The sequence below is a fragment of the Phyllostomus hastatus genome, unplaced genomic scaffold, assembly GCF_019186645.2.
Source record: "Phyllostomus hastatus isolate PE091 unplaced genomic scaffold, TTU_PhHast_1.1 phas_scaffold_317, whole genome shotgun sequence".
Classification (NCBI taxonomy): domain Eukaryota; kingdom Metazoa; phylum Chordata; class Mammalia; order Chiroptera; family Phyllostomidae; genus Phyllostomus; species Phyllostomus hastatus.
Genome location: NW_025334023.1, coordinates 13,110,373 through 13,134,318, shown reverse-complemented (window position 1 = coordinate 13,134,318; position 23,946 = coordinate 13,110,373). Strand labels below are relative to the sequence as shown.

The window sequence follows — 23,946 nt, the reverse complement described above, 5'->3', positions numbered from 1 at the left end:
ATTTTCCTTGTAATTTTTCTAGGGCCTCTTAAAATTCTAATACTTCCCTGGTGTCTCTCCTTCAATTTTTTAATACATAATAAAATGTATATATTTAAATATTTCAATACTTTTTAAAGATTACTTATTTGCCTATAATTTAACATGCTCTTTACTATAACTTTTCAACATTATATTTTATTTCTGATATTCATGTCTTTTATACTCTTAACTTAGATACTTTAAGAGTATTTTGTTCTCCCAAAATTGATTCTTTAGGCCAGTGCTTCTCAAGCTTTACTGTGTATACCAGGCCCTAGGGGATCTTGCTAACATGCAGATTCTGGTTCAGTAAATGTGGCACATTTCTGACAAGTTCCAGGTGATGCCAAGCCTGCTGGCCGACCAACCACACTTTGGACAGAATGGTTCTTTCAGGTAACATAACGAATTTATGATTTATTGATAGTATTAGAGCCTACTAAAACTCCATTCTTTATTACATAATCCAACAAACTTTAAACTTGAGGACTGAAAAACTTGATTTCTTAAACTTGTTTGGCAAAATAAGCATTAGTTTAATAAACTAGGATTTAATGTTACTTTAATCCTCTTTATTTCATAGGATGTGTGATCTGATTGTCATTTCAGTGCATTAGAATTTTAACTTAATACTTTGACAAACTGAACAAAAGCAATAGGCAATAAAATTTATGATGCTCAGTGTTGATAAAAAGAGACCTCCCTCCCCCCCCAAAAAAAGGATTGGGATGGATAGGCTTTTAGTAATTTCAAAAATTGGGAACAAAGATTAAAAGGTATGATATTCAAAATTTAGTGGTTTAACTTCTCTGATATTTTGTTTACAATATTCTAAACATCATAATTAATTGTCTTTGAATAATTTTTAATATTAAGGGATTCATAATATGCTAAATTTGAAAACTGAATCTCTTTCCTTCTAAACTACTCTTTTAAATCATATTGGGAGTGACATAAGCAGAAATATTTGAATAAAAACCTCCAAAAATCCTCTCCTCCATAAAAGCAATTAGAAAACTGGCAAAATTGTGAAAATCGACTTTTCAGAACTCTGGAAATTAAAGGCTTGTGATAACTTCCAGAGAATATTTATTCAAGAAAAACAGTTGAATGTGGGTAAGGACAGTGAGTTTTGTGGCATCTCACCTTGCTCTGAAAACCAAGAGCCTTATAGTCTTGGGGAAAACCAGCAGCCTAGCAGCCTGGGTTAGCAGGTCAGGGAGAAAGGTGGTGGGGAGCAGAACTCTTCTAAAGCACAATCCCCAAATTACCATCATTATTTAATATATCTGGTAGTTCCCTGGAAAATCCCACCAGCAGACCTTGTCTTTGACCTAACTCAGTGCTTGTGTGAATAGCCGTTTCCCAGATTGAAGTTGGTCAAAAACAATCAGAGGCAATTGTTAAACATTATAGCTCCCTGCGGTGGTATAACAGCTGGGAAAAACAACAAACTGATGGAAAAAAAACTTTAAAGGAAAGCTGGAGAGATGTCCATAGGGAGTTTTGACATATTCTCAGGAATTTAAAAGGTCACATGCACGTATAAGGCTGTGAGCATACTGAGAGCTGTGCAGGTGCTTAGGAAAGACCTAAGAAGGCTCTAAGCACTCACCTCTGGCTGACCTTGAGGTCCTGCTGAAGCAAGAAGCTAAGGTGAAGGTGAAGTTGTAAGTTTACTGGCTGAGTGTAGAAGTCATGGCCCAGCAAGCACATAGATGCCTGCAGCAAAGGCTGGGAAATTTATTGTTTAGAGACATTAAAAAAAAATTCTGTCCAATCATTAACTGACCACGAAGCTAAGTGAACAAAGACTTTAGTGGCCACACACAACAAAAAACATAGGTTTCACAGAATTGGTTCAGAAAAGTCACTAAGTAAACAAACAACAATGGCAATAAGTAGCAACAACAACAAACTCTGGGAGAGAAGAGAATCTAATCTTCAGAGCTGTCACATTATAGTAATAAAAATCTCTGACTTTCAACAACAAAAAAATTATGAGGAATGCAAAAAAACCCCCAAGAAAGTAAGATCCATGCATATTCTTATTGGGAATTTTACTACACAGGGGAAAAAAGGCAGTCAATAGAAACTGTGGACAAAGACTTTAAATCAGCTATCTAAAATACATTCAAAGAGTTAAAGAAAACCATACATAAAGAACTACAGGAAAGTATGAAAATAATTTCTCTCTAAATAGAAAATAGCAATAAAGAGAAAGAAATTATTATTATTTTAAAAAATTTTTTACATGCAGGAATCTTTTTATTTATTTATTTATTTTTAGAGAGGAAAGGGAGGGAGAAAGAGAGAGAGAGAGAGAAACATCAATGTGTGGTTGCTGGGGGCCGTGGCCTGCAACCCAGGCATGTGCCCTGATTGGGAATTGAACCTGCGATGCTTTGGTTCGCAGCCCGCACTCAATCCACTGAGCTATGCCAGCCAGGGCCAGAAAGAAATTATTAAAAAAAATAGAAATTCTTGATCTAAAAAGTACAATAATTGAAATGAGAACTTTAGTAGAAGGGCTTAACACAGATTCATGCAGGCAGAATATTGTTCTGCCCTAAAAAGGAATGAAGTACTGTGCTAGAGATTGAAGTTTATATCTGCCCTGGATATTTATGTGTTGAAGCCTTCATCCCCAATGTGATGATATTTGGCAGTGGGGCCTTTGGGAAGGAATTAGGTTTAGATGAGGTCATCAGGATAGAGCCCAATGATGAGATTATTGCCTTTATAAGAAGAGAAAGTTTAGAGCCTTCTGCCATTTCACTACTCTAGGGTGGAGGTGGGGGAGAGGAAGGGAAATGACCTTGATCTAAGTCTTATAATTTGTACAAAAATTAACTCAAATGGACCATGAGTTAAGTGGAAAAGGTAAAACTATAAACATTTTAGGATGAAACACAAGATAAAATCTTCGGAATGTAGGGCTAGTCGAAGAATTATTATTTATTTATTTGCCTATTTTTATGGCCATTCTGACAGATGTGAAGTGGTATCTCATTGTGGTTTTATTTTTATTTTTCTAACATATATAATTTTATTACAAAATTCATTGTGCTTTTAATTTGCATTTCTCTGATGATTAGTAATGTTGAACATCTTTTCATATGACTATTGGCCATCATATATCCTCTTTGAAGTGTCTTTCAGGTCTTTGCCCATTTTTTAATTGGATGTTTGTTTTTTTGGTGTTGAGTTTTGTAAGTTTTTATAAATTTTGTGTATTAATCCCTTATCAGATGTATCAGTGAATATGTTTTCCCATTTTGTAGGTTGTCTTTTTATTTTGTTGAAGGTTTCCTTTGCTGGACAAAAATTTTTAGTTTGATGTAGTTCCATTTGTTTACTTTTTCTATTGCTTCCCTTGCCTGGGGACATATGTGAGATAAAATATTGTTATGAGCAATGTCTGAGATTTTACTGCCCATATTTTCTTCCAGGGTTTTTGTGGTTTTAGGTCTAATATCTGTCTTTAATCCATTTTGAATTTATTCTTGTGTGTGACATAAAAAGGTGGTCTAGTTTCATTTTTTTGCAAGTTATTTGTCCTATTTTCCCAACAACATTTATTGAATAACTATCTTTAGTCCACTGTATGTGCTTGCTTCCAATGTAGAATATTAATTGGCTGTAAAGTTGTGGGTATATCCCTGTGCTCTCTATTCTGTTCCATTGATCTGTGTATCTGTTTTTATGCCAGTCACATGCTATTTTGATTACTATGGCTTTATAATCTAGTTTGATATTAGGTAGCATGATTCCTCCAACTTTGTTCTTCTTTCTCAGGATCACTGTTGCTATATGGGGCCTTTTGTGGTTCCATATAAATCTTTGAAATATTTTTTATAGTCCTGTGAAATACATCATTAGTATCTTGATAGGAATTGTTTGATTCTATAGATTGCTTTGGATAGTATGGACATTTTAACAATGTTAATTCATCCTATCCATGTACACAGTATGGGCTTCCAATTATTTGTATCTTCTTCAATTTCTTTCCTCAGTGTCTTATAGTTTTCTAAATACAGATCTTTTACATCCTTAGTTAGATTTATTCCTAGGTATTTTATTTCTTTTGAAGCAATTGTGAATGAGATTGTTTTCTTAATTTCCCTTTGTTAGTTCTTTATTGCCATATAAAAATGTAGCTGATTTCTGGATATTAATTTTGTATCCTGATACTTTGCTGAATTCATTTATATTAGTTCTAGTATTTTCTTGGTGGAATCTTTGGGATTCTCTATGTACAGTATCATATCATCTGCAAATAATAATAGTTTTACTTCTTCCTTTACAATTTGGATGCCTTTTATGTCTTCTTGTCTGATTGCTGTGGCTAGGATTTCTAGTACTATGTTGAATAAGAGAGGTGAAAGTGAACATCCTTGTCTTATTCTTGATCTTATGAGAAATGCTTGTAGTTTTCATCTGTTGAGTATGATGTTGGCAGTGTATTTGTCATAAATGGCATTTATTATGTTTAGGTATATTCCTTCTATTCCCACTCTGCTGAGTTTTTATCATAAATGGGTGCTGGATTTTATCAAATGCTTTTTCTGCATGTATTGATATGATCGTGTGATCATTATCCTTCATCTTGTTTATATTGTGTATCACATTTATTGACCTGTGGATATTGTACCAACCTTGTATCCCTGGAATAAATCCCATTTGATCATAGTGTAAAATCTTTTTAATGTATCTCTGAATCCAGTTTGCTAATATTGTTTTGAGGATTTCAGCATCTATGTTCATCAGAGATAGTGGCCTATAATTTTCTTTCTTTGTAGTGTCTTTGTGTGGTTTTGGAATGAAAATAATGCTGGCCTCACAAAATGAGCTTGGGAGTAGAACCTCTTCCTGAATTTTTTGAAAAAAGTTTGAGAAAGATAGGTATTAATTCTTCTTTGAATGTTTGGTAAAATTCACTTGTAAAGCCACCTTGTTCAGGACTTCTGTTTGTTGGAAGTTTTTTGATTACTGCTTCAATTTTATTGGTTGTAATCTATCAATATTAGCAGCTGAAAAATAAACCATTTGTTACTCTTCCAGTAATTCTCAAATATTCCATTTTCTTGCATGAAATAGATTCATGTTTGTTTTCTTACAAATAAATTGGATTACTTTGGCTTTACATAAGTTATTTTAAAGTGAAATATTTTTAGAAACTTGAATCATAGCAATGAAACTATTCCTTGCTAAACTACTGTACTGCTAATCCTTTTACCAAATGTGGGCTTTTCTACTTCTTTTTGTAGAAGTGGAAAATTACTTTATCAAGTATGTTCTCAATAATAAATAAATCATATCTAATTTTAGTTATGTTAGTTAATTTTAGTAAGGCAACAACAACCTCTAAATTAAATGTCAGATCAAAAATATTTACCAAGATATATAGGCAAAACATTTACAAAGATATTGATAATATAAAAATCACTACATACAATTCATAGAGAAATATATAATAGATAAAGAAAACTTTCTTTCCTCACAGAACACAATACTTCTCAAAGGGAATGCAATTGTTACATTAAATTAACACAATAACTATTCTTTTCAAATATGGTATTTTTATTTGTAAATTAAAACAGCATCACATGTCCTAAAAATGTAATCATATGTTGTAGAAACATTATTATATCCTATTTGCCATTATATATAAATTTAGCATCTATATTAAACTTCCCAAATTCCATATAAGTTTCAAATGGAAGGGAAATATTTGTGACATGTTACAAAATTCATTATGTCTGAAAAATTATTTTGAGCTACAAACTGAAATAAAATTTAGATCTACTAATGTGCTAAAAATGTGTTTATATTATAAAGTGATGTTGATTGTTTTTTGAGGTAAAAATAATGATTACATTATAAAACAGAAGAAAGGAGTTTCAGTAAATAAGCTTCAAAAAGGGATTCGTTTTGTTTTGTTATAAGGCATTTTATGAGCATTTACCCTTTTAACTATATGACTCATAAGAACAAGAACAGAATTTGCCAGAATAGTACATAGATTTCCTATCTATTCACCCAGCTTTCCCCAATGATAATATTTAATATAGTACATTGTCAAAACCAGGAAATTGACATTGGTACTGTGTTTTAAACTAAACTAGAGATGCTATTTTTCACCATTTTTATATGCATTAATTTTTGTGTGTAGAATTATGAAATTTCATCACATGCACACATGAGAATGATCACCACAGAGATGGTGTTTGAAGCTGTGGTGTTCAATAAAGTGGTCCAGAGAGAGGTTAGGCTGAGAGAGAAGGTTTGGGATCAGAACACTGGTAAACACCCTACTTAAAGGGATAGGTCCAGGAAGAAAACATGAATAAAAAACATGAAGAATTGATCAGAGAATTGGGAGAGTGATGTGCTGGAACCCAAAGGACAGAGAGCTTCAAGGTGACCGGTGTGATGGCTGAAGGGATGCGGGGTAAAGTCAGAACTACCTAAAGTGTCCATTGGACCTGGCTAACTGGTTGTTAGTAACTGTTGCTAGAGCAGCAGTGGTGGAACTGTAGGAATAAAGAATGAATCGGGAGGTAAGGAAGTGGACACAGTGAACTATGAAATATCAAATGAGGTAAGTGGAACAATGAATGCAAACAGTGAAAGATTATAAACAAGGTGTTAGTCTGAACACACATAAGAAGGGATGATGGGTAGGTGTTAGTCTGAACGCACATTAAGAAGAGGAACATTCTAATTTTTACCTACTGAAGAGAAAAATGTGTCTTGCTAGTGAGTCATATTCAATTTAGCAATTTGAATACATGTAACCTCAACATTCCAGCTAGATTGGGGGAACTAAAAGGATCTAGCCAAGAGAAGAGAATTCTGGGAAGAGAAAATAGCCTCTATATTGTAAAGATACAAAAACAAGAGACTGATTGGGTTTTCCAAGGTTTAAAAGAAGCAGTGGTAACCAAAGGGCGGGGTGGCTGAAGGCAAGGAGGGAGAGGTGTGCAGAAGTCAGAAGTCAAGGCCCTGCAAGGCCCTGAAGACTTTAGTAAGGACTATGGATTTTATTTTTGTGCAATAGGAAGCTACTGCAAGGCTTTAAGCACTGAAAGGTTTACAGTATTGAAAGGGCAATCTGGTCGCACTGTGGAAAATGTTCTGGATAGAGGAAGGATGGGTAAGAGATGATGGTGGCTTAACCTGGGTCAGTAACAGCTTAAGTGGGAAAAAACAGATATATACAGTTGGAGCCAGGCTTGACCACTCCATGCACTGCACTGCTGGGTCCACTAATCACCCCAAGAGCAGTTAGGCCTCTCTTATTCCTGCATTAATCTTCATAGAAACAAGAACTTAGTTTCTGGCTCCAACTGATAGGCTTTGGGAAGGTGAGTCTTTAGTCCTGATCTGTTGTCCTTTCCACAACCATATGGAAGTTGCAAAGCTGACCTAGGAGTGCCAGTGCTGACCATGGGAGGCTGTCCATTGGCTGCTTGCTAGCAGCTCACTCCAAGTAGCTAGGCCAAATTTCCCTTTCCACACTCGTCCATAGACCTGAGTTTGTTTTTGTCCCTATTACAAGTGACTGTTCTTTGAGAATTCAGACCATGTCAGGGTCACAGTTATATCACCACCAAGGCCTGTCTTGACCGATAAATATCTGCTGAATGAACAAATTGGCCCTATGAAGATGACTAGGAATCCCATTCTATAAGAGGGAATCAAGGCTTACACCAGTTTTGGCCAAACTAACATCAGCAGTAAGTTGTGCAGTCAGGATGCAGACTCAGGTCTCTGACCCGAGATTTCATTAAAATTTGTTGATAGTCTTTTTAGACAACACACCCCTCCCCAAATAACATTTAACATGGAAGTTTCAAGGTCCATATAAAGTGAATGTTTTAATAGAGGACACCCTCAGTATTTCCTCATTCATGAGATGCTTTAGGGGGTAAGTTTAATTATCATTTACTGCTTTCAAACTTTATTTCTGTTGGTCTTCAGTCCTGATAGTCATATACAGCACTCCTTGGATATTCATTTTAGTCTAATTTTGTAAGAACAATATATGATCTTGCCCTGGCCAGTGTAGGTTGGAGCGTCATCTATAAACCAAAAGGTCAGGGTTTTGCTTCCTGGTCAGGACACGTGCCTAGGTTGCTGGTTTGATCCTCAGTTGGGACGTGTACAAAAGGCAACTGATCAATGTCTCTCTCTCACATTGGTGTTTCTCTCCCTCTCTGTCTTCCTCCCTTCTCTCTTTAAAATCAATAAGCATGTCTTCCGTCCAATGAGCATTAAAAAAATACACGTTATTTTAAACATTAATTTAGTCATTTTAGCAACTACGATTGTACTTTTCAACCAATGTACATGTTCACACTCTGAAAATCTAAAAGAAAACAGATAACAGAAATTAAAAATAAAGAAACAATGTGGTATCATTTGGTTAAATAAGAAATTAAAAGATTAATGTGGTTTCAGAGCTTTAAAACTTTGAACATCCTCATGACCTAAATAACATAATTCAAACTGACTTCCTTTGACATTGTAATTAAAATAATAGGAATAGCAGCACCTTCTTGCCTTACTTGTACAAAAAACTAAATAGCACATAAATTCATCATTACAAGCACTAAGATAATTTCCTAGGGTATATTTCATCATAATTCAGTTTTTAAAGCATTTGTGTAATGACTAGATCTGGGCTTTAAAACCTGCTACTCACTCTTTCATGGTACTTCTGGTTCTTTTCTCGAAGCTTCTTTATCTGAGCCATCAGTCGTTCCACTGCATTTTCCTTTATTTGACAGCTGATAATGAAAAAAGATAACATTAGTTACAATTCCTTAAGAAAAATTAGTGATACAGAATTTTAAAATTAAACTAAATTATTGGAGCTGTCATATAGTACTAAATATATTATAAAATCCATTTAAGGATAAAAATCTTTCTTTAAATATGTATTAGAGAGATAAGTTCAGTTTTTTAAATCAATCACCATTTGTATTTCATAGCAGTAATCTTGATGCTTTCCAATTGTCTATTAACAATTCAGCATTAAAGAACCTAGAAGTTGGCGCACTGAAAACATGCCTTCTAGGATTCTAAAAATGTTCAGACAAAAATGACAAAACAAAGACTTTATGAGGGCGTGCTTATCTCCTTGAAATAGTAAGGTAAACTAGGCATACCTATTGGTTCATTAATATATCAGTTCTCCTATAAATAATAAAAGCTTCTTTCCTGACACCCATACATTTTTTTCAACACTCACAAATCTTATTGAGCATCTGCTAGGTATGAGAGAGAGAAGTTCAGAAAGGCTTTGGCATAGGCCATTTGATGGCTATTTCAAATGTCAAGTATATCTTTATATCTCTCTTACCTAGTAAATCTTATAACTTTAAATCTGAGACCAAAATAAGGCCACAGAAATAGTTCTATATAAACCCCATATTTCAATTAAAAAAAACAACACAAAAATATAGCAGTTCTGTGGGGTAGTGAACAGCAGAGTAGGGGTCACTGAATGAGGAACTTCAGTTTGCCAGCTTGCCCTGCTTCTTCTTACCTATCTTACCTCAGGCAAGTCAGTTCTCTGAGACTCAATTTCCATGCTGTCAATGGAGATAACAATAGCCATCCCTACATGATTTATTAGGATTAAAATAAGAAGTCATATCTGAATGTTTCTAACATAAAGTAAATACTTAATCAATTTCAGTTGAATTTGAATCTTACTTCTTCGGCCCTTCCTCCTAATGATCATTTATACTTGTGACATTTTATATTTAGTAGAGAGAATAAGGCCCCTTCTTTCCCAATCATGAGAAAAATGGGACATGAAAGCAAAACAAGCAAATCCTTTAGTGGCAGGAAAAAAAAAAAGCTCTGTTTGGATAATATGAAACTTGGCTTTTAGGCTTGGTTCTCCACTAAACTGCCTCTTAACCTCTTTAGGCCTCTGCTTGTTCTTCTATAAATAAGAGAATTAAAGGAGATGAGCTCTATCTTTCCTTTTCAGTTCCAAAATTCTACAGTTAAATTTGTCAGTGTTCCCTTCCGTGCAGTGGCCCATACAACACAGAGGTAATGAGCAGCCTCCACGTGCCCAGTATCATTTGGGCTATACAGAGATAGTGACGGACAGTATCTTTATGGTCTCTGCCCTCAGAGAGCTTACATTTTACTAGACACTAAAGAAGTAAACACACAGACATGTTATTTACACATTGGGATACATGCTGTGGGGAAAATAACAGGATATGAGAACAGTAGTAAATGGAAAAACTACTATGGTTAGGCTGGCCTCCACACAATAGTTACAAATAAAGATAGAGATAAGTATAAACCATCTTTTACTTCTTACCTAAAGCTTAGATATACACAAATTTTGAAAGAGTGCACCTTCTACCTCCTTTTTAAAAAAAATTATTACTCAAGGATATGTTTATTGAGAGAAAAACATCGATGTGGATGAGAAACATTGATTGTCTTCTTCCCACACTCACCCTGATCAGGATTGAACCTGCATCCTAGGTTTGTGCCCTGACTGGGAATTAAACCCACAACATTTTTTTCTTTTTTTTGGTGTACTGGAGGATGCTCCAACCAACTGAGCCTCTGGGCCTGGGTTCTACCTCCCTTTTTTTTTTTTTAATATATTTTATTGATTGTGCTATTACAGTTGTTCCATTTCCCCCCTTCACTCCCCTCTACCCTGTACACCCTCTCCCACCCACATTCCCCTCCATTAGTTCATGTTCACGTGCCATAAGTTCTTTAGCTTCTACATTTCCCATACTATTCTTGCCCTCCCCCTATCTATTTTCAACCTACATTCTATGCTACTTATTCACCATACCTTTTCCCCCTCTCTCCTCTTCCCACTCCCCTGTTGCTGACCTTCCATGTGATCTCCATTTCTGTGGGTCATTCCTGTTCTAGTTGTTTGCTTAGTTTCTTTTGGTTTTGTTTTAGGTGTGGTTGTTAATAATTGTGAGTTTGCTGTCATTTTACTATACATTTTTTTATCTTCTTTTTCTTAGATAAGTCCCTTTAACATTTCATAAAATAAGGGCATGGTGATGATGAACTCCTTTAACTTGACCTTATCTGAAAAGTACTTTATCTGTCCTTCCATTCTAAATGAAAGCTTTGCTGGATAGAGCAATCTGGGATGTAGGTGCTTGCCTTTCATGACTTGGAATACTTCTTTCCAGCCCCTTCTTGCCTTCAAGATCTCTTTTGAGAAATCAGCTGACAGTCTGATGGGAACTCCTTTGTAGGTTACTGTCTCCTTATCTCTTGCTGTTTCTAGGATTCTCTCCTTCATTTTTACCTTGGCTAATGTAATTGTGATGTGCCTTGGTGTGTTTCTTCTTGGGTCCAACTTCTTTGGGACTCTCTGAACTTCCTGGACTTCCTGGAAGTCCATTTCCTTTGCCAGAATGAGGAAGTTCTCCTTTATTATTTGTTCAAAGAACTTTTCCATTTGTTGCTCCTCCTCTTCTCCTTCTGGTACCCCTATAATTCAGATGTTGGAACATTTAAAGATGTCCTGGAGGTTCCTAAGCTTCTCCTCATTTTTCTGAATTCTTATTTTTCCATTCTTTTCTGTTTGGCTGTTTCTCTCCTCCTTCTGGTCTACTCTATTGTTTTGAGTCCCAGTTTCCTTCCCATCACTATTGGTTTCCTGTGCATTTTCCTTCATTTTTCTTATTGTAGCCTGCATTTGTTCATCTAATTTGTGATCAAAATCAACCAATTTTGTGAGCTTCCTGATCACCAGTGTTTTGAACTGTGCATCTGATAGGTTGGCTATCTCTCAGTCATTTAAAATGATGGGTTCTGGGGCTTTGATTTGTTCTTCTGTTTGAGGCATCTCTCTCACTCTCTCTCTTTTTTTTTTTTTTTTGGGTCTGGTCTCTCCTGTTACAGTAAGGGGCGGAGCCTTAGGTGTTCACCAGGGCAGAGCACCCCAGTCGCTAAGTTGTGACATTGTATGTGGGGGTGGGGTCAAGAGGGAACAATGGCTCTTGCTCCATTCTTTGTGGGACCTCAGTCCCTTCTGCTGCTTCCCGTGAACAGACTGGGCCCCTCTGGTGCCAATTCCTGTGTGGGTGGGCTTGTGCATGCCGTGGGACCCTCTAAGACCTCTCCTGTGAGGTGTGTCTTTGTGTGTCTCAACTCCCACAGGTGACCTCAATCAGTGTCCCAAGGCTCTATTTCCCAGCGCTGGGATCCTGGGTTGTGTGCACGGCCTTGCTTTACAATCGCCGGCTCACTGGGTCTGCCAGTTGGCACCCCTTGGCTGGGGTCTGCCAGCTGCTGCTTGCACACTCAGGGTCCACCCACTGTGGTCTTTCGTACCCCAGATGCCTTACGTAGCCCGTCCCAACTCTCTCTGCTCTCTGAGCCGTGACCTGCACCTGGCTGCCCGACTCCACCCCTCCTACCGGTCTAGATGAACATATCTATTTCAACTTCTTGGTTGTCCGACTTCCATTCAGATCAATTTTCTCTCAGTTCTGAATGTTATTCTGTTTCTAAATTATTGTTGTCTTTATGTTGGTTGTACATGGAGGCATGGTGTGTCCACCTATGCCTCCATCTTGGCCGGAAGCCTACCTCCCATTTTTAAGGAGAAAATTAAAAAGATTATAAATGAAAATGATTTGAAAAAAGCCTATGCTAATTACTCACATAATTTCTAAAATTATAATATGGTGATCCTAATTCTCTGCAAGGATAGAGCAGGCAAATGAATCGCAAGTATGTGATCTCCACTGGTTTGGACTGAGAGCCTGCCTGGATGATAATTGAGCACGCAAAGATCAAACTGGAGATTATGTTCGGTCCAACCCCCAGGTATTGCATGGAACACACTTGTACTAAAAAAAATGCTTATTGGAAATTCAAATTAAATTGGTCATCTATATTCTTATTTGCTTATTGGAAATTCAAATTAAATTGGTCATCTGTATACTTATTTGCAGTCCACCCTGCACTTAAGTCTACCTGTTCCTTCCCCTCAGAGCAGTGAAGGACAAACAGCCCGGGGCTTTGTCTTCTGTTCCTTCTGTAGTTCAGAAAGATCTGAGTGACCTCAGGGGGGGATTTCTTTAAAGAATTTTATTTATTTTACTTTTAGAAAGAGGGGAAGGGAGGAAGAGAGAGAGGAAGAGAAACATCAATGTGTAAGACATACATCAATTGGTTGCTTCTTGCACACCCCCAACTGGGCCCTGGCCCACAACCAGGCATGTGCACTGAATGGGGATCAAACCAGCAACCTTTCACATCTCAGGCTGGCGCTCAGTCCACTGAACCATACCAGCCAGAGCAACTGAGGGCATTTCTGAGATACCCTAACCTTTAGTAAAGGTTCTGGCAGCTCCATCGTCTTCCCCCTGCCCCCGAGTTCTGGAGCTGATGTTAGTTGTAGGTCTAACTTACCCTAGACTCTCCTTGGGATTAACTTCCATCTCCTCAGGCCTTATGGAGAGATGAATTTACTAAGAAGCAGATGAAGATGAACTTCAGAACTCCACACTATTAGCCAGTGCAGGAATTCAAGATTCACCATTCTCTATACTTTTTCCTTTTCATATCTCCATCATCTCTGCAATGCCCAGTAACCCATATGTCACAGTAAATGATAATGCAAGTAGCATAATAAACCAGTGAGGCAATGTGTCAACTTCCCCCTCAATGTAATTTCACTGAGAATTCTAAGAAGGAAAATACATTTGGATTCCAAAAAATTGTATACTTTTATCTTTTTAAAAAATCTATAACCATACCCACATCTATTTCTATATCTATATCCACACTCCTTGCAGAAAACTTGGGGGGTACAGATACAAGGAGAAAATAAGAACTGTCATCACTCAGAGATGATCAGCTTATAGGTTTACAGTCAGCCATCTCAGCTCTTCCCAAACAACAATGGAATTTCATGATCTTATTTTCTTGGGATATATTTTTTTTAAAAGTTCAGTTGTTCAGAAATCATTGATCAACTACCACGTGCTCTCAGCTCTTTGTTAGAAGCTGCTGTTAGATGCTACCAGGAGACCCTTAAAGAATCCTTCCTCAGACAATAAGTTGTGTCTTGCTGATTTATCATGTGACAAAAGTTCTGTCACCTGGGAACACATGGAGTGAGTAAAGTGTCCCTAGCAGCAAGGCTGTGGCTGTTTCAGTCCATAAGATTGTTTATTCAGTTGTTGCAAAGGAAAGAGAACAAAAGCATGGGATGTTTAATTTATACCTTGTACTAGATCATGAGAATTTTTAAATGTTTGCTGTTTTGTAAACCTCAGTTAAATAGTGGGAAGACTGGCCTCTGTTTGACCCAGAAGAGAGAGAAACAGTTGTAATTGGATGGTATCACTGTAAACTGTGGTAACAAATTAGAGACCAGGTTGTATTTGCAGAGTCTGATGTTTTGTCCATCTCTCCTAAGATGAGATGAGGAACTTTTCAGTTAGACCAAAAAATGAGTGCAGGCAGTATCTGGTTATTACTTAAAGTCATCTCAAGCAGAAAATAAGAGGGAACTTTGTTAAAAGTCCCTTTCCATGGATCTTTCTCTCTTAGTGTTCTAACCTTCTCACTTACTGCCTTCTTAAAAGAACATATGAATAGTCTCTCAAGAAGGAGATGAATTTCCCTGAATGTTAAAAATAATTGTCTTAGCTCTGACTGGTGTGGCTCAGTGGATTGAGTGCTAGACTAAATACCAAAGGGCCGCTGGTTCAATTCCAGCGACACATGCCTGGGCACATGCCTGGGTTTTGAGTCAGGTCACCAGTAGGGGATGCATGAGAGACAACCACACATTGATGTTTCTCTCCCTCTCTTTCTCCCTCCTTTCCCCTCTCTCTAAAAATAAATAAATATCTTAAAAAATGATTGTCTTAAACATAGACCTCGTCACCACTATCATGGATTCCCCACTTTCCACCTTGTCTCCTTCAATAAATGACTTGCCATTCCTGAATTGCAAGTATTCCACAGGGCTCGGCTTAACTGGCCCTGGCTGAAGCCATCTGAGTCTGGGCTTGCCCTTTCACCCTCTCTCTTCCTTCTCTCATTTCCTGGACTGTAGCAAGCATTTCCTTGTCCCAGTGTCTTTTCCATAAGCCTTTCTCTCTACAACTGTGTTGGGAACCGCCCTGACTGGTATCAGAAGCTGAAACCCCCGCCTAGGCTAAGGCTAAGGGAACGCCCTTGGAACTGTAAGCCAGCAAGGAGACAAAAGCTTATCTTCCTGGCAGGAATGCTGCTTCTGCTGCTTTATTCATAACTGAACCCCAAAAAGCTTGGTCGGTTAGCCAAAGACGGGTAAGATTCCCCATGGGGGGAACGACCTAAGACAGGCACGATCACTTTGGGAGGCCCCCCCAAAAGAAGGACTTGGGGGGGCTGCAGCAAAAGGGGGGTGATGGACCCTCGCTCCTCGGCTTTGACATAGCCTGAGTTCTCAGCATCTGGGAAAAAAACCTCCTTGTCTCCCAGTTGCCTTAGTTCCCTTGCTCCACCTAAGCCTGAAACAATGACAGGGTGGTGCAGTTCTGTACTGAGAAGTGCGGATTCCCCGGGGTGATCAGGCCTAAGAAAGAACATGTAAATTACTGTGAAACCTCCTTTGTTTAGAATGCTCTCAGTTGAATGAGAAGGGTCTTAGGAGGAAGTTATTTTGTTCTTCAGTCTTACAGCTCTTTGACCCCCAACTCAATAGGCTGGCAGAGTTTATTGTTTTCTATGGTTCCTTACTTCCCCCTAATGAGTACTGTACTTCACCTGAATTATTATGCAAAATGAGCCTAATAAAAGCAGGTATGGACAGTAAATCAGTGCGCTCCCCACTGGGGGGGTGGCCATTTCGTCCCCACTGGGGGGGGGGGGTGGCCATTTCGTCCCTACTTCCCCACAGAAACTAGTTTGTCTCTGTGCATGTTGTTATTTCTCACGTGTTTATCATCGAGCCATCCACAGCGTTCCGTGGTCACTGCTGGCCGGTGACCCACGCGCAACACAACTGTATGTCTTCATAACACCCACTCCTCTTCCAGAGATCAGCTGAAGGATTTCTTCCTAAAATAAGCTTTTCCTGACCCTGCTATGGCACCCTGCACTTTTTTCTTTTTTTAGAGAGAGAAGAAATGGCAGAGAGAGAGAGAGAGAGAGAGAGAAACATCGGTTTATTTTCCACTTATTTATGCATGCACTGATTGCTTCTTCCTGTATGCACCGGGGATCCAGCCTGCAGCTTTGGTGTACTGGGATGATGCTGTAACCAACTGAGCTACCCAGCCAGGGCCCTATACTTTTCTTTCATAGCACCTTAATTGTAGTTATATAATTTTTTTAAAGCTTGAGTTAATTGCCTAATGTCTGTCTCTCATGCTTACTCAGGGCAGGGACCACGTGGTCCTGCTCACTGCTACCCTCCAGTACCCAGCAATTGCCTTGTTCTTGGTAAACATTCAAGTATTAGTTCAATAATGCATGCATGAAGTGCATTCTTATTTGGAAAAAGACTGACATAGATGTGTAATCACTCATTCCCTAAGAATTACATATTAAAACACTAACCCAATGCCAGAAGTTCAGGTTCAAAAGCTCTCAAGGGGCTCACTTTCCATTGGTTGGATAAAACATAGAATAGGTATTACCTCTAGTTTTGTCTCCAGCTCCTTGGAGTGGAAAATTAAGAAATATCATTCTTATTAAAAATAATTCTAAATCATTTGTATTTGATCTGTAGCTATTTGGAGATAATGCAAATTGGAATGTCTGGAAATGAAAAGTTAAATAAAGAAGAAAACTTTCCTCGTTTACTCTTCTGTGAATGTACGCTAACTATTCTATGTTGCATTTTAAAGTGTGGCCAGCAAGCTGTTGTGTGTATATATGTGGGACAGTGACCAGCAACACAATGGGGGGAGGGAGGGGGCTGAAACCACAGTAATGAATGCTGTTTCATAGCTACCCCTTGGACTATGTTACCATTAAAGTTTCAAAAACTTTCAAAAATATGCACTTAGCACAGGAGTGCCATTATGCCTTCAATCTACCTTCAATCCGGCCCCACTGACAGATTTAAAATTATCTTATTTTATTGAAGTTATTGGGGTGACAATGATTTTCAAAGCCATACAGGTTTCAGGTGCACCACCCTTGACAGCTTTTGAGCGCGTCATTTGTGTTTGGAGTGGGACGAGTGTTTACAACGGTCGCCATTTACACGTGGAAACCTTTGGATTCAAGAGACCGTTAACAATCTAAGCTTACTGATAGTCTAGAAATGCTTCACTGGTAGGCAATTTCACTTCTTTCAGCAGCCCATCTTGAATATCCTTTTTATTTGCTTTCGCTGTATTTTCCATCGTGTTGCTTAGCTAGTAAGAAACCTGTTTTGAAAGAAAAGATATAAGAAAAGCAAATAAACTCTTGGTGTTAACCCCTCTACTTGTATTTACTCAAGCTAAGACACTACTGAATCTTAATTTGAAACGGGCTTTTCAGCCCAGACTGTCTCCCACCTAACACCCACCACTAGTCCGTAAATCACTGGGTCCTTGAGTTCGGGGAATTCTGTCTTTAGCCCAGGTTCAGCGTCGCCCTGCCCAAAAGTGTGGGCGATCTGTCCCCTTATGTTATCCATATACAGCTGTTGCCCCTGTCAAGCTTTTTCAAGAGCAAGGACTAAACTTTTTCAATCACTTTATTTCTCCACAGTGCTTGGCAGCATGCACTGCATATAGCAGCTGCTCAGTAATGTTAATTTGGAAAAAGTAAGATGATGCAAAAGCACAATTTTCTATGATCACCAAGAAACTTGGATCTAAAGGAATTAGGCTTGCTCATAGTTGTTATAAAGAGCTAATAAAAGCACACATTAAAGTGTTTTTAAGTGGTTAAGAGGTTTATAAATACAATGTAATAACAACGTATTATTATTAACAGTAACTGTTCACCTAATAAAAAATTTACAAAAATAATATTTTAAAAAGGGTAAATCAGGCCCACTGTTCAGATATTTTTTATAGTAAACAGGAATACTTCATAGATTTGATATGGGTACTAAAGTACATCTTTTCAGATCATAGTCTTTTTAAACAGATTTTTTAAATCTTTCAATTTCCATCAACCTCTAAAAAATAACTCCCTAACTTTCAGTCAATGTAATAGTAGTTGGATATGGGAGAAGGAGCATAACCATTGTGATTTTTTAAATGGCTGGAAGCTCCACGAAACTGACAGTGATGTGATTCTGGTGCATCACTCTGCTTCCTGCCCTAGCACAACAGATGCGCAACAAATGCCCGTCGGAGGAAGAAATAAATAAGACGGGTGAATAATACAGGCAGACATGTTTAATCCTGGATCCACTGCCTAGTATCTACGTAACCTTGAGTAGGTCACTTAATGTTTTCGAGCTTCAGTTTCACTATCTGTAAAGTGAGAACCAAAATCTTATTCTGAAAGCTGTCATAGGGTTAAGTAAGCTAATATTTATAAGGCACCCAGCATAGTGTCTGACATATAAAGAGAATTTAATAAATAAATATTATGCCCCCTATGGTTACAGTTCCAGACTGTGCTTCTTCAAAGGGAAAGCAGAGCTGCCCGCCTGCGGCCAAGCATGACGATATGTGGGAAGGCTGCTCTGTGCAGTCTGCTATTGTCAATATTCATCATCGATCTGGACCACTGGATTGGCAGTCCACGTGATTATTCACATCCACAGTGGAAAAAGTCTCTGAAATGAAAACACACTTTTTTTTTTTTTCCTGTAGACATGCTGCTCACACACCCAGGCCTCCAGCAAGGCTCGGTCTTTGTGTCTGAGATTTTCTAGCTAAGTGTGTTCATCTCTGCACTCTGATTAGAGTTTTTGTGAATGCAAATGTACTACAATACCTTCCAACTGAAAATCATATAGGTGACACAACAAAAAGATGTAACACATTAAGACAAGGCAATATATGAACTGCTATCTTCTCAGATATGAAAGTATTGAAAATAATTCCATAAGCTATGAACCAAAATGTGTCTTTACACCATCACAGTTCACAGAAATTTGTCAGCAAAGGGAAAAATTGCTTTCTTTTGTTTCAGATGCAGAGTTGAACTTTTATCTTATTTTCTATATTTTAGAATTAGAATTTTTAACTTGACAGTTGCACAAAAAGGTAGCATGCTGACAAGTTTGCCATTTTATAATAACTTACTATTTAACAATGATTTCTACTATAGAATATTTCATTTAAAAATTAAAACAAATGTCAACATTCATCTCTAATTTTCTTTCTGAGTCATATGGAACAGATCGAAGCCGTATGGTTCCCACCTGCAGCACCCATCTGGTGCTGGAGGGAAAAATGACCTCATCTGCAAAATTACCTCAGTTACCTGGCTCTGATGTTTTCAACTATGTGACTAATGTATAATTAGTTACCTAACTGCAGCTGATGGCAAAGGATTTTAATAAAATATGAGTGGAAATGTGGATCCATTAAGCACAAATGACTTATGCATAAAGTAAATTAAGATTCATTTTTCACACACTTTCCAGAAAATTAGTAAGCCATTTGGATTGCCTGCTTAATAGTTGCATCATTGTAAATAACTAATGACATCACCTCAACATGCACTTTTGCATTTGATAATGTTCTACAAACAATGAGGGTTTTTATAAATATTTACAAGGTTTTACAGTTCCTGACTACTTAGATGATTTCTATATTGGTAAAGGCTGAGAATTCTATAAAACCCTCACAAAGTAATGTAATTATCTTCCAGGGAGGCTTCACTTAGACTATTTCCTGACAATGGACACCTAGTCTGTTTGTCAGTAACCACAGACACTTACTCAGTGCCTGCTCTGTGTTTGGCACTTTATCTAGCCTTTGGTTATAGAATACAGAAGAGGCAAGAACTTGACTCAGACTGACAGGGAAAAAGAAGCATGCCCCAGCAGAACTTTTAAAAAATAGTCAACATCTTTAACAGACTTCAGCCAAATTGTGCATGATATGGAGGTCTTTAGTCGCTGTGCGACCCTTCGGGCCATCTGTGTTCCCTCTGCCTGGGCATTCCATAACATGCCGTGGGGTGCGGGCCGGTGAGGAGGCTGGGCTGAGAGACTCAGGTCTCCAGCCTTCCCAGAGTCTACTTCATAATCACTTTCTGTCAGACATTTTTAAAAAAATATTCCCCAAATGCTTCTCAGTGAAAAGAAGTCTGTTTTGTAAAAGTGGACATATGATAATCATTTCTTCAATGTAGTTATTCCATAATGCTTTACTTGACTCTGCAAAATGACCCCAGAAAGAAAGAGTATGTCCTCTCCTGTGTAGTCTCAGGAGACTGGCTCGGTATCTAGAAAGTTCCTAAACACTGTTTTTCATGATTTTGTGGAGCCATGAATATCCAGAAGGCTCCTTAATGACTGTGTCATAATTTTGCAGAGGCTGAGAGATGGGAGGGCTGCCCCTTCCTGGGGAGCAGCTAAAAATAGTTTGAAATTCTATTTCATTTGGAATTGATCCTGATGTCTGTTAGCTAATATTTCATATAAATGCAGATTAAAAGGAAAGATATTTACTTAGTAGCATTAGTAATGACAACAGTTCCGGGTAAGATTCCAATAGCGGTTGAGAGCATGATGTACTTAAAAGGTCTGTACATGGCGTTGGAAGTCTTGAAGTCTAATCCTGGCATTGCCATTAACTAGCTACAAACTTGTGTAATCTAATACTACTGCTTCCACCACCACCACCACCACCACCACCACCACCACTACTAATGTGGTACTTCCAAAGGCCTTTGTTAAAGAATAATCTCACTTTAAAGACATGTGTCTTGTACAGTGTTAATTGTACTATATATCTGAAAATATTCATGGCACTCATCTCTGACAAAATATAGCTCTTTCAACATTGAATAGCAACTCGCTATTTCAACAAACCCTTATCTTCCCGAATTCAAAATAGATATTGGCACATTGGCCCAACCAGCTACCTAATAAATGTCTGATTTGAAGGAATGACTTGTACATAATGCATACTCGCTTTTTTTATAAACCTCACCCAGGGACATTTTCTTCATTGCATTTTAGAGCAAGAGGAAGGGAGAAAGACAGAGAGGAAGAGAGAGAGAAATATCTGTGTGCCTGGACCGGGAATCAAACTCGCAACTCAGGTATGTACCCGAGTAGGGAATGAAACCCACCACATTGCAGTTACAGAATGACACTCAGGCCAACTGAGCCACACCCGCTGTAGTAGTTACCAGTGGTCCTGCTTATGTGCTTCTGATGCTGTCTGCACCCTAACTTTGGAAATCAAAGCAAAATCATTTTTAAACTCAAATTCTCACTTCTGCTAGGACACATTTTAAATACAACTTTTAAATGTTTTACAAATGTGCTCCAGCATATGTTAAAAACAAAAACAAAACCTGAATGCTTTTAAAGTCATTTAGTAGTGATAACACTGCTAAAAGTCAGCTTAAAAAACTTCAGACCTCCTTTGTACAGATTATGTACCTGTAGCCCAAAACGAAACAGCTTTAAATTGTAGAATACAGCCAGCTTAACAATATGTTAAACAACCATATAGTAAAACCAAGGCATTTAAAATTATCTGGCCGAGGACCATTTTCAGCTTTCACTCACGTGATTGTGATGTGCATTACGGTAGCGTGTATTTCCCTCACCAACACAAGTCCTTTGGTCAGCGGCACATTTTTGAACTGCAGTTCCCAAATTATACTGGATTCTTAGCTTAAAAATTGATCTGCCTCTTGATCCCAAATAGCTAAAAATAGTTTGAAATTCGGTATGTTATACTAACTTTTCTAGCAACCAGAACTACCTCCCCCTGCCCCCCCCCGCTCTTCTTCAGTTTTAGAAATGTCAAGAAAGACAAGAAACATAACCATGAAGAGATTATAGTGAGGATAATGGAAACACAAGCAGTACTCTCATACTCTGACAGAGTGGGAGAACAAAAAGGTCTCTATCTTCAAACGGCAGTGGTGAATGTAAGAAGGATCTACGAAATTTGGGTCTTGGGGTGGCAGACAGGAAATCCGTGAGCAATTAGCACACACACTAAATATCCAGTCATTATTGACCTCTGCCTTCACAGAATTTTTTTTTCCCCTCTTAGATGGGGTATCTTTTCCCACTTCTGAACCATTTCAACTCTTTGCCCAGCAGAGAATCATGGGGAAACAAGTCAGTTTCTACAAATCTAACAAATTAATTCAATAATAAAAGAAAGAAAAATCTATGGATCAGGAGTGAGGATGAAAGGGCGTCGAGAACACACCTCCGGAGGGAGGGGCTCGGGTGAGGTCCTCACGCAGAAGGCACGCCGCCGCCTGGCGGTCGGGGAGAAAAGCACTAGCAAAAGCGAGGCATCCGGCTCCCTGGCTCGTCCACCCGTGAACAAGTCTCTAAGCCTCTCTGACCCTCCGTCTCTCTTCCATCTTTCCTAAGTCCACCCAGAGTTCTTGATGAAGCTCAAACGCTTTGGGAAAACTGTCAAGTGCTAAAGCCCCATACAAATAGAAGGCATTGTTGCTTTACTGAGCAGCTGCCTTGTGCTGGGACTGCGAGGCTTCGTGAAAGTTACAAACCTGATGCGAATTCAGATCCCGCCCTCTGGGAGAGGACGGTCTACAATGGCACTCGGGCAACGTACTGCAAGGCAGAAAGACAGGTGGGTTAATATTCGGGCCAGATGGAAAGATCTCCCTCGCCCTGTTTCCCGGGTGTCGAGGCGGGGTGTGGCCGTCAGGACCCCGCCCAGGGCCCCCAAGGACGCAGGAACAGCTCCCGCGGGAGGACACCCGGAGGGCCCGGCACCAGGCCCACTTCAGCGCCCAGCGAGCTGGGACCGGTCAGAACCGGTGGGCACAGGGCCGAGACGCCCGTTAACAGTCAGCCTAGAAGGAGACGGGGACCCAGTGAGTCTCTCCACCTGCCTTCACGGCTTCCAAGTGCGGGTACCCCGCAGTGGACCAGCGGGAAGCACTCTCGTGGGGCCTTCGGACTAGACCCACCTACTCGCTCGCCACTGCCAACGCCCGCAACACGCCCTCCGTTTCCACGGCGACCCGCGGGGTGTGGCCTCCAGGATCCACAACCAAGCACAGCCGCGAGCCGTGGGCCGGGCGCGCCACCTGGTGGCCACATCGGGGAGAGTCCGGGCCAAGGGTCCGTACTGCTGTCTTCGCTGCAGCGGTGCACCTTCCCGCCGTCGTCAAGGCGGGATTTTCACCCCTGCAGATCACCCGCTGATTCCGCAAAACTCTCACGCCCCTCCGTGCTTCCCTCTAGTGGCAAAACGAGAAGTGGTGAGCTGTGTACAGTCGTGACCTCCGGCCCCTGTGCTGTGCCTGTGAGCCGGTGGCTTTCGTCTCTGTTCGTTTGTAAAACGAGACCTCGGGACTTACTGGTGGGTGGATGGGGAAAGGGGTGCATTCGCCCGCCTCTGACCCACTCAGCCCCTTCCACCACGGCAGCTCTTCTTCCATCTGCTTTTGTTTTGCGTTCTTTTGGGTTTAGCTCCAAATAAAATTGCCAACCCCTGGACTAAGTGCTTACTTACATGGTAATTTCCAGCTCTAAAAGTCCTTGACTCTATTTTCCTTCTTGCTTTACTTTTTTTGCTCCTAAACTTCAAGAAAACCAATACTGATAACATCTTTCCCTGTTTCCACCTTTTGTAGCTTAAAGTTTCCCCTTTCTTTGCCTGCATTCTTTCTCATTCTTTGCTTCAAGAGTTTCTTTTTTTTAAATTTTATTTTAATTGTTGTTCAAGTACAGTTTTCTGTCTTTTACTCCCATCCCAGCCCACCCACCCACCCACCCATCCCTCCCCACCTCCCTCCCATTTCCACACCCTCCCCAGT

General features: G+C 39.2%; 1 protein-coding gene across 1 annotated transcript in view; it reads right to left on the bottom strand.

Annotated features, from left to right (window-relative positions):
- The window catches only part of CCDC83 (coiled-coil domain containing 83), a 60,718-nt gene extending 37,636 nt beyond the window's left edge, over positions 1 to 23,082 (bottom strand). The window contains exons 1-4 of the mRNA XM_045817822.1: positions 23,017 to 23,082; positions 22,669 to 22,732; positions 17,311 to 17,429; positions 8,732 to 8,816 (exon numbers count right to left, since the gene is read on the bottom strand). Of these exons, the coding sequence (XP_045673778.1) occupies positions 8,732 to 8,816; positions 17,311 to 17,405 (180 nt within the window). The 5' untranslated portion in view covers positions 17,406 to 17,429; positions 22,669 to 22,732; positions 23,017 to 23,082. The remainder of the gene's footprint in view (positions 1 to 8,731; positions 8,817 to 17,310; positions 17,430 to 22,668; positions 22,733 to 23,016) is intronic.
- Positions 23,083 to 23,946: the final 864 nt, after the last annotated feature.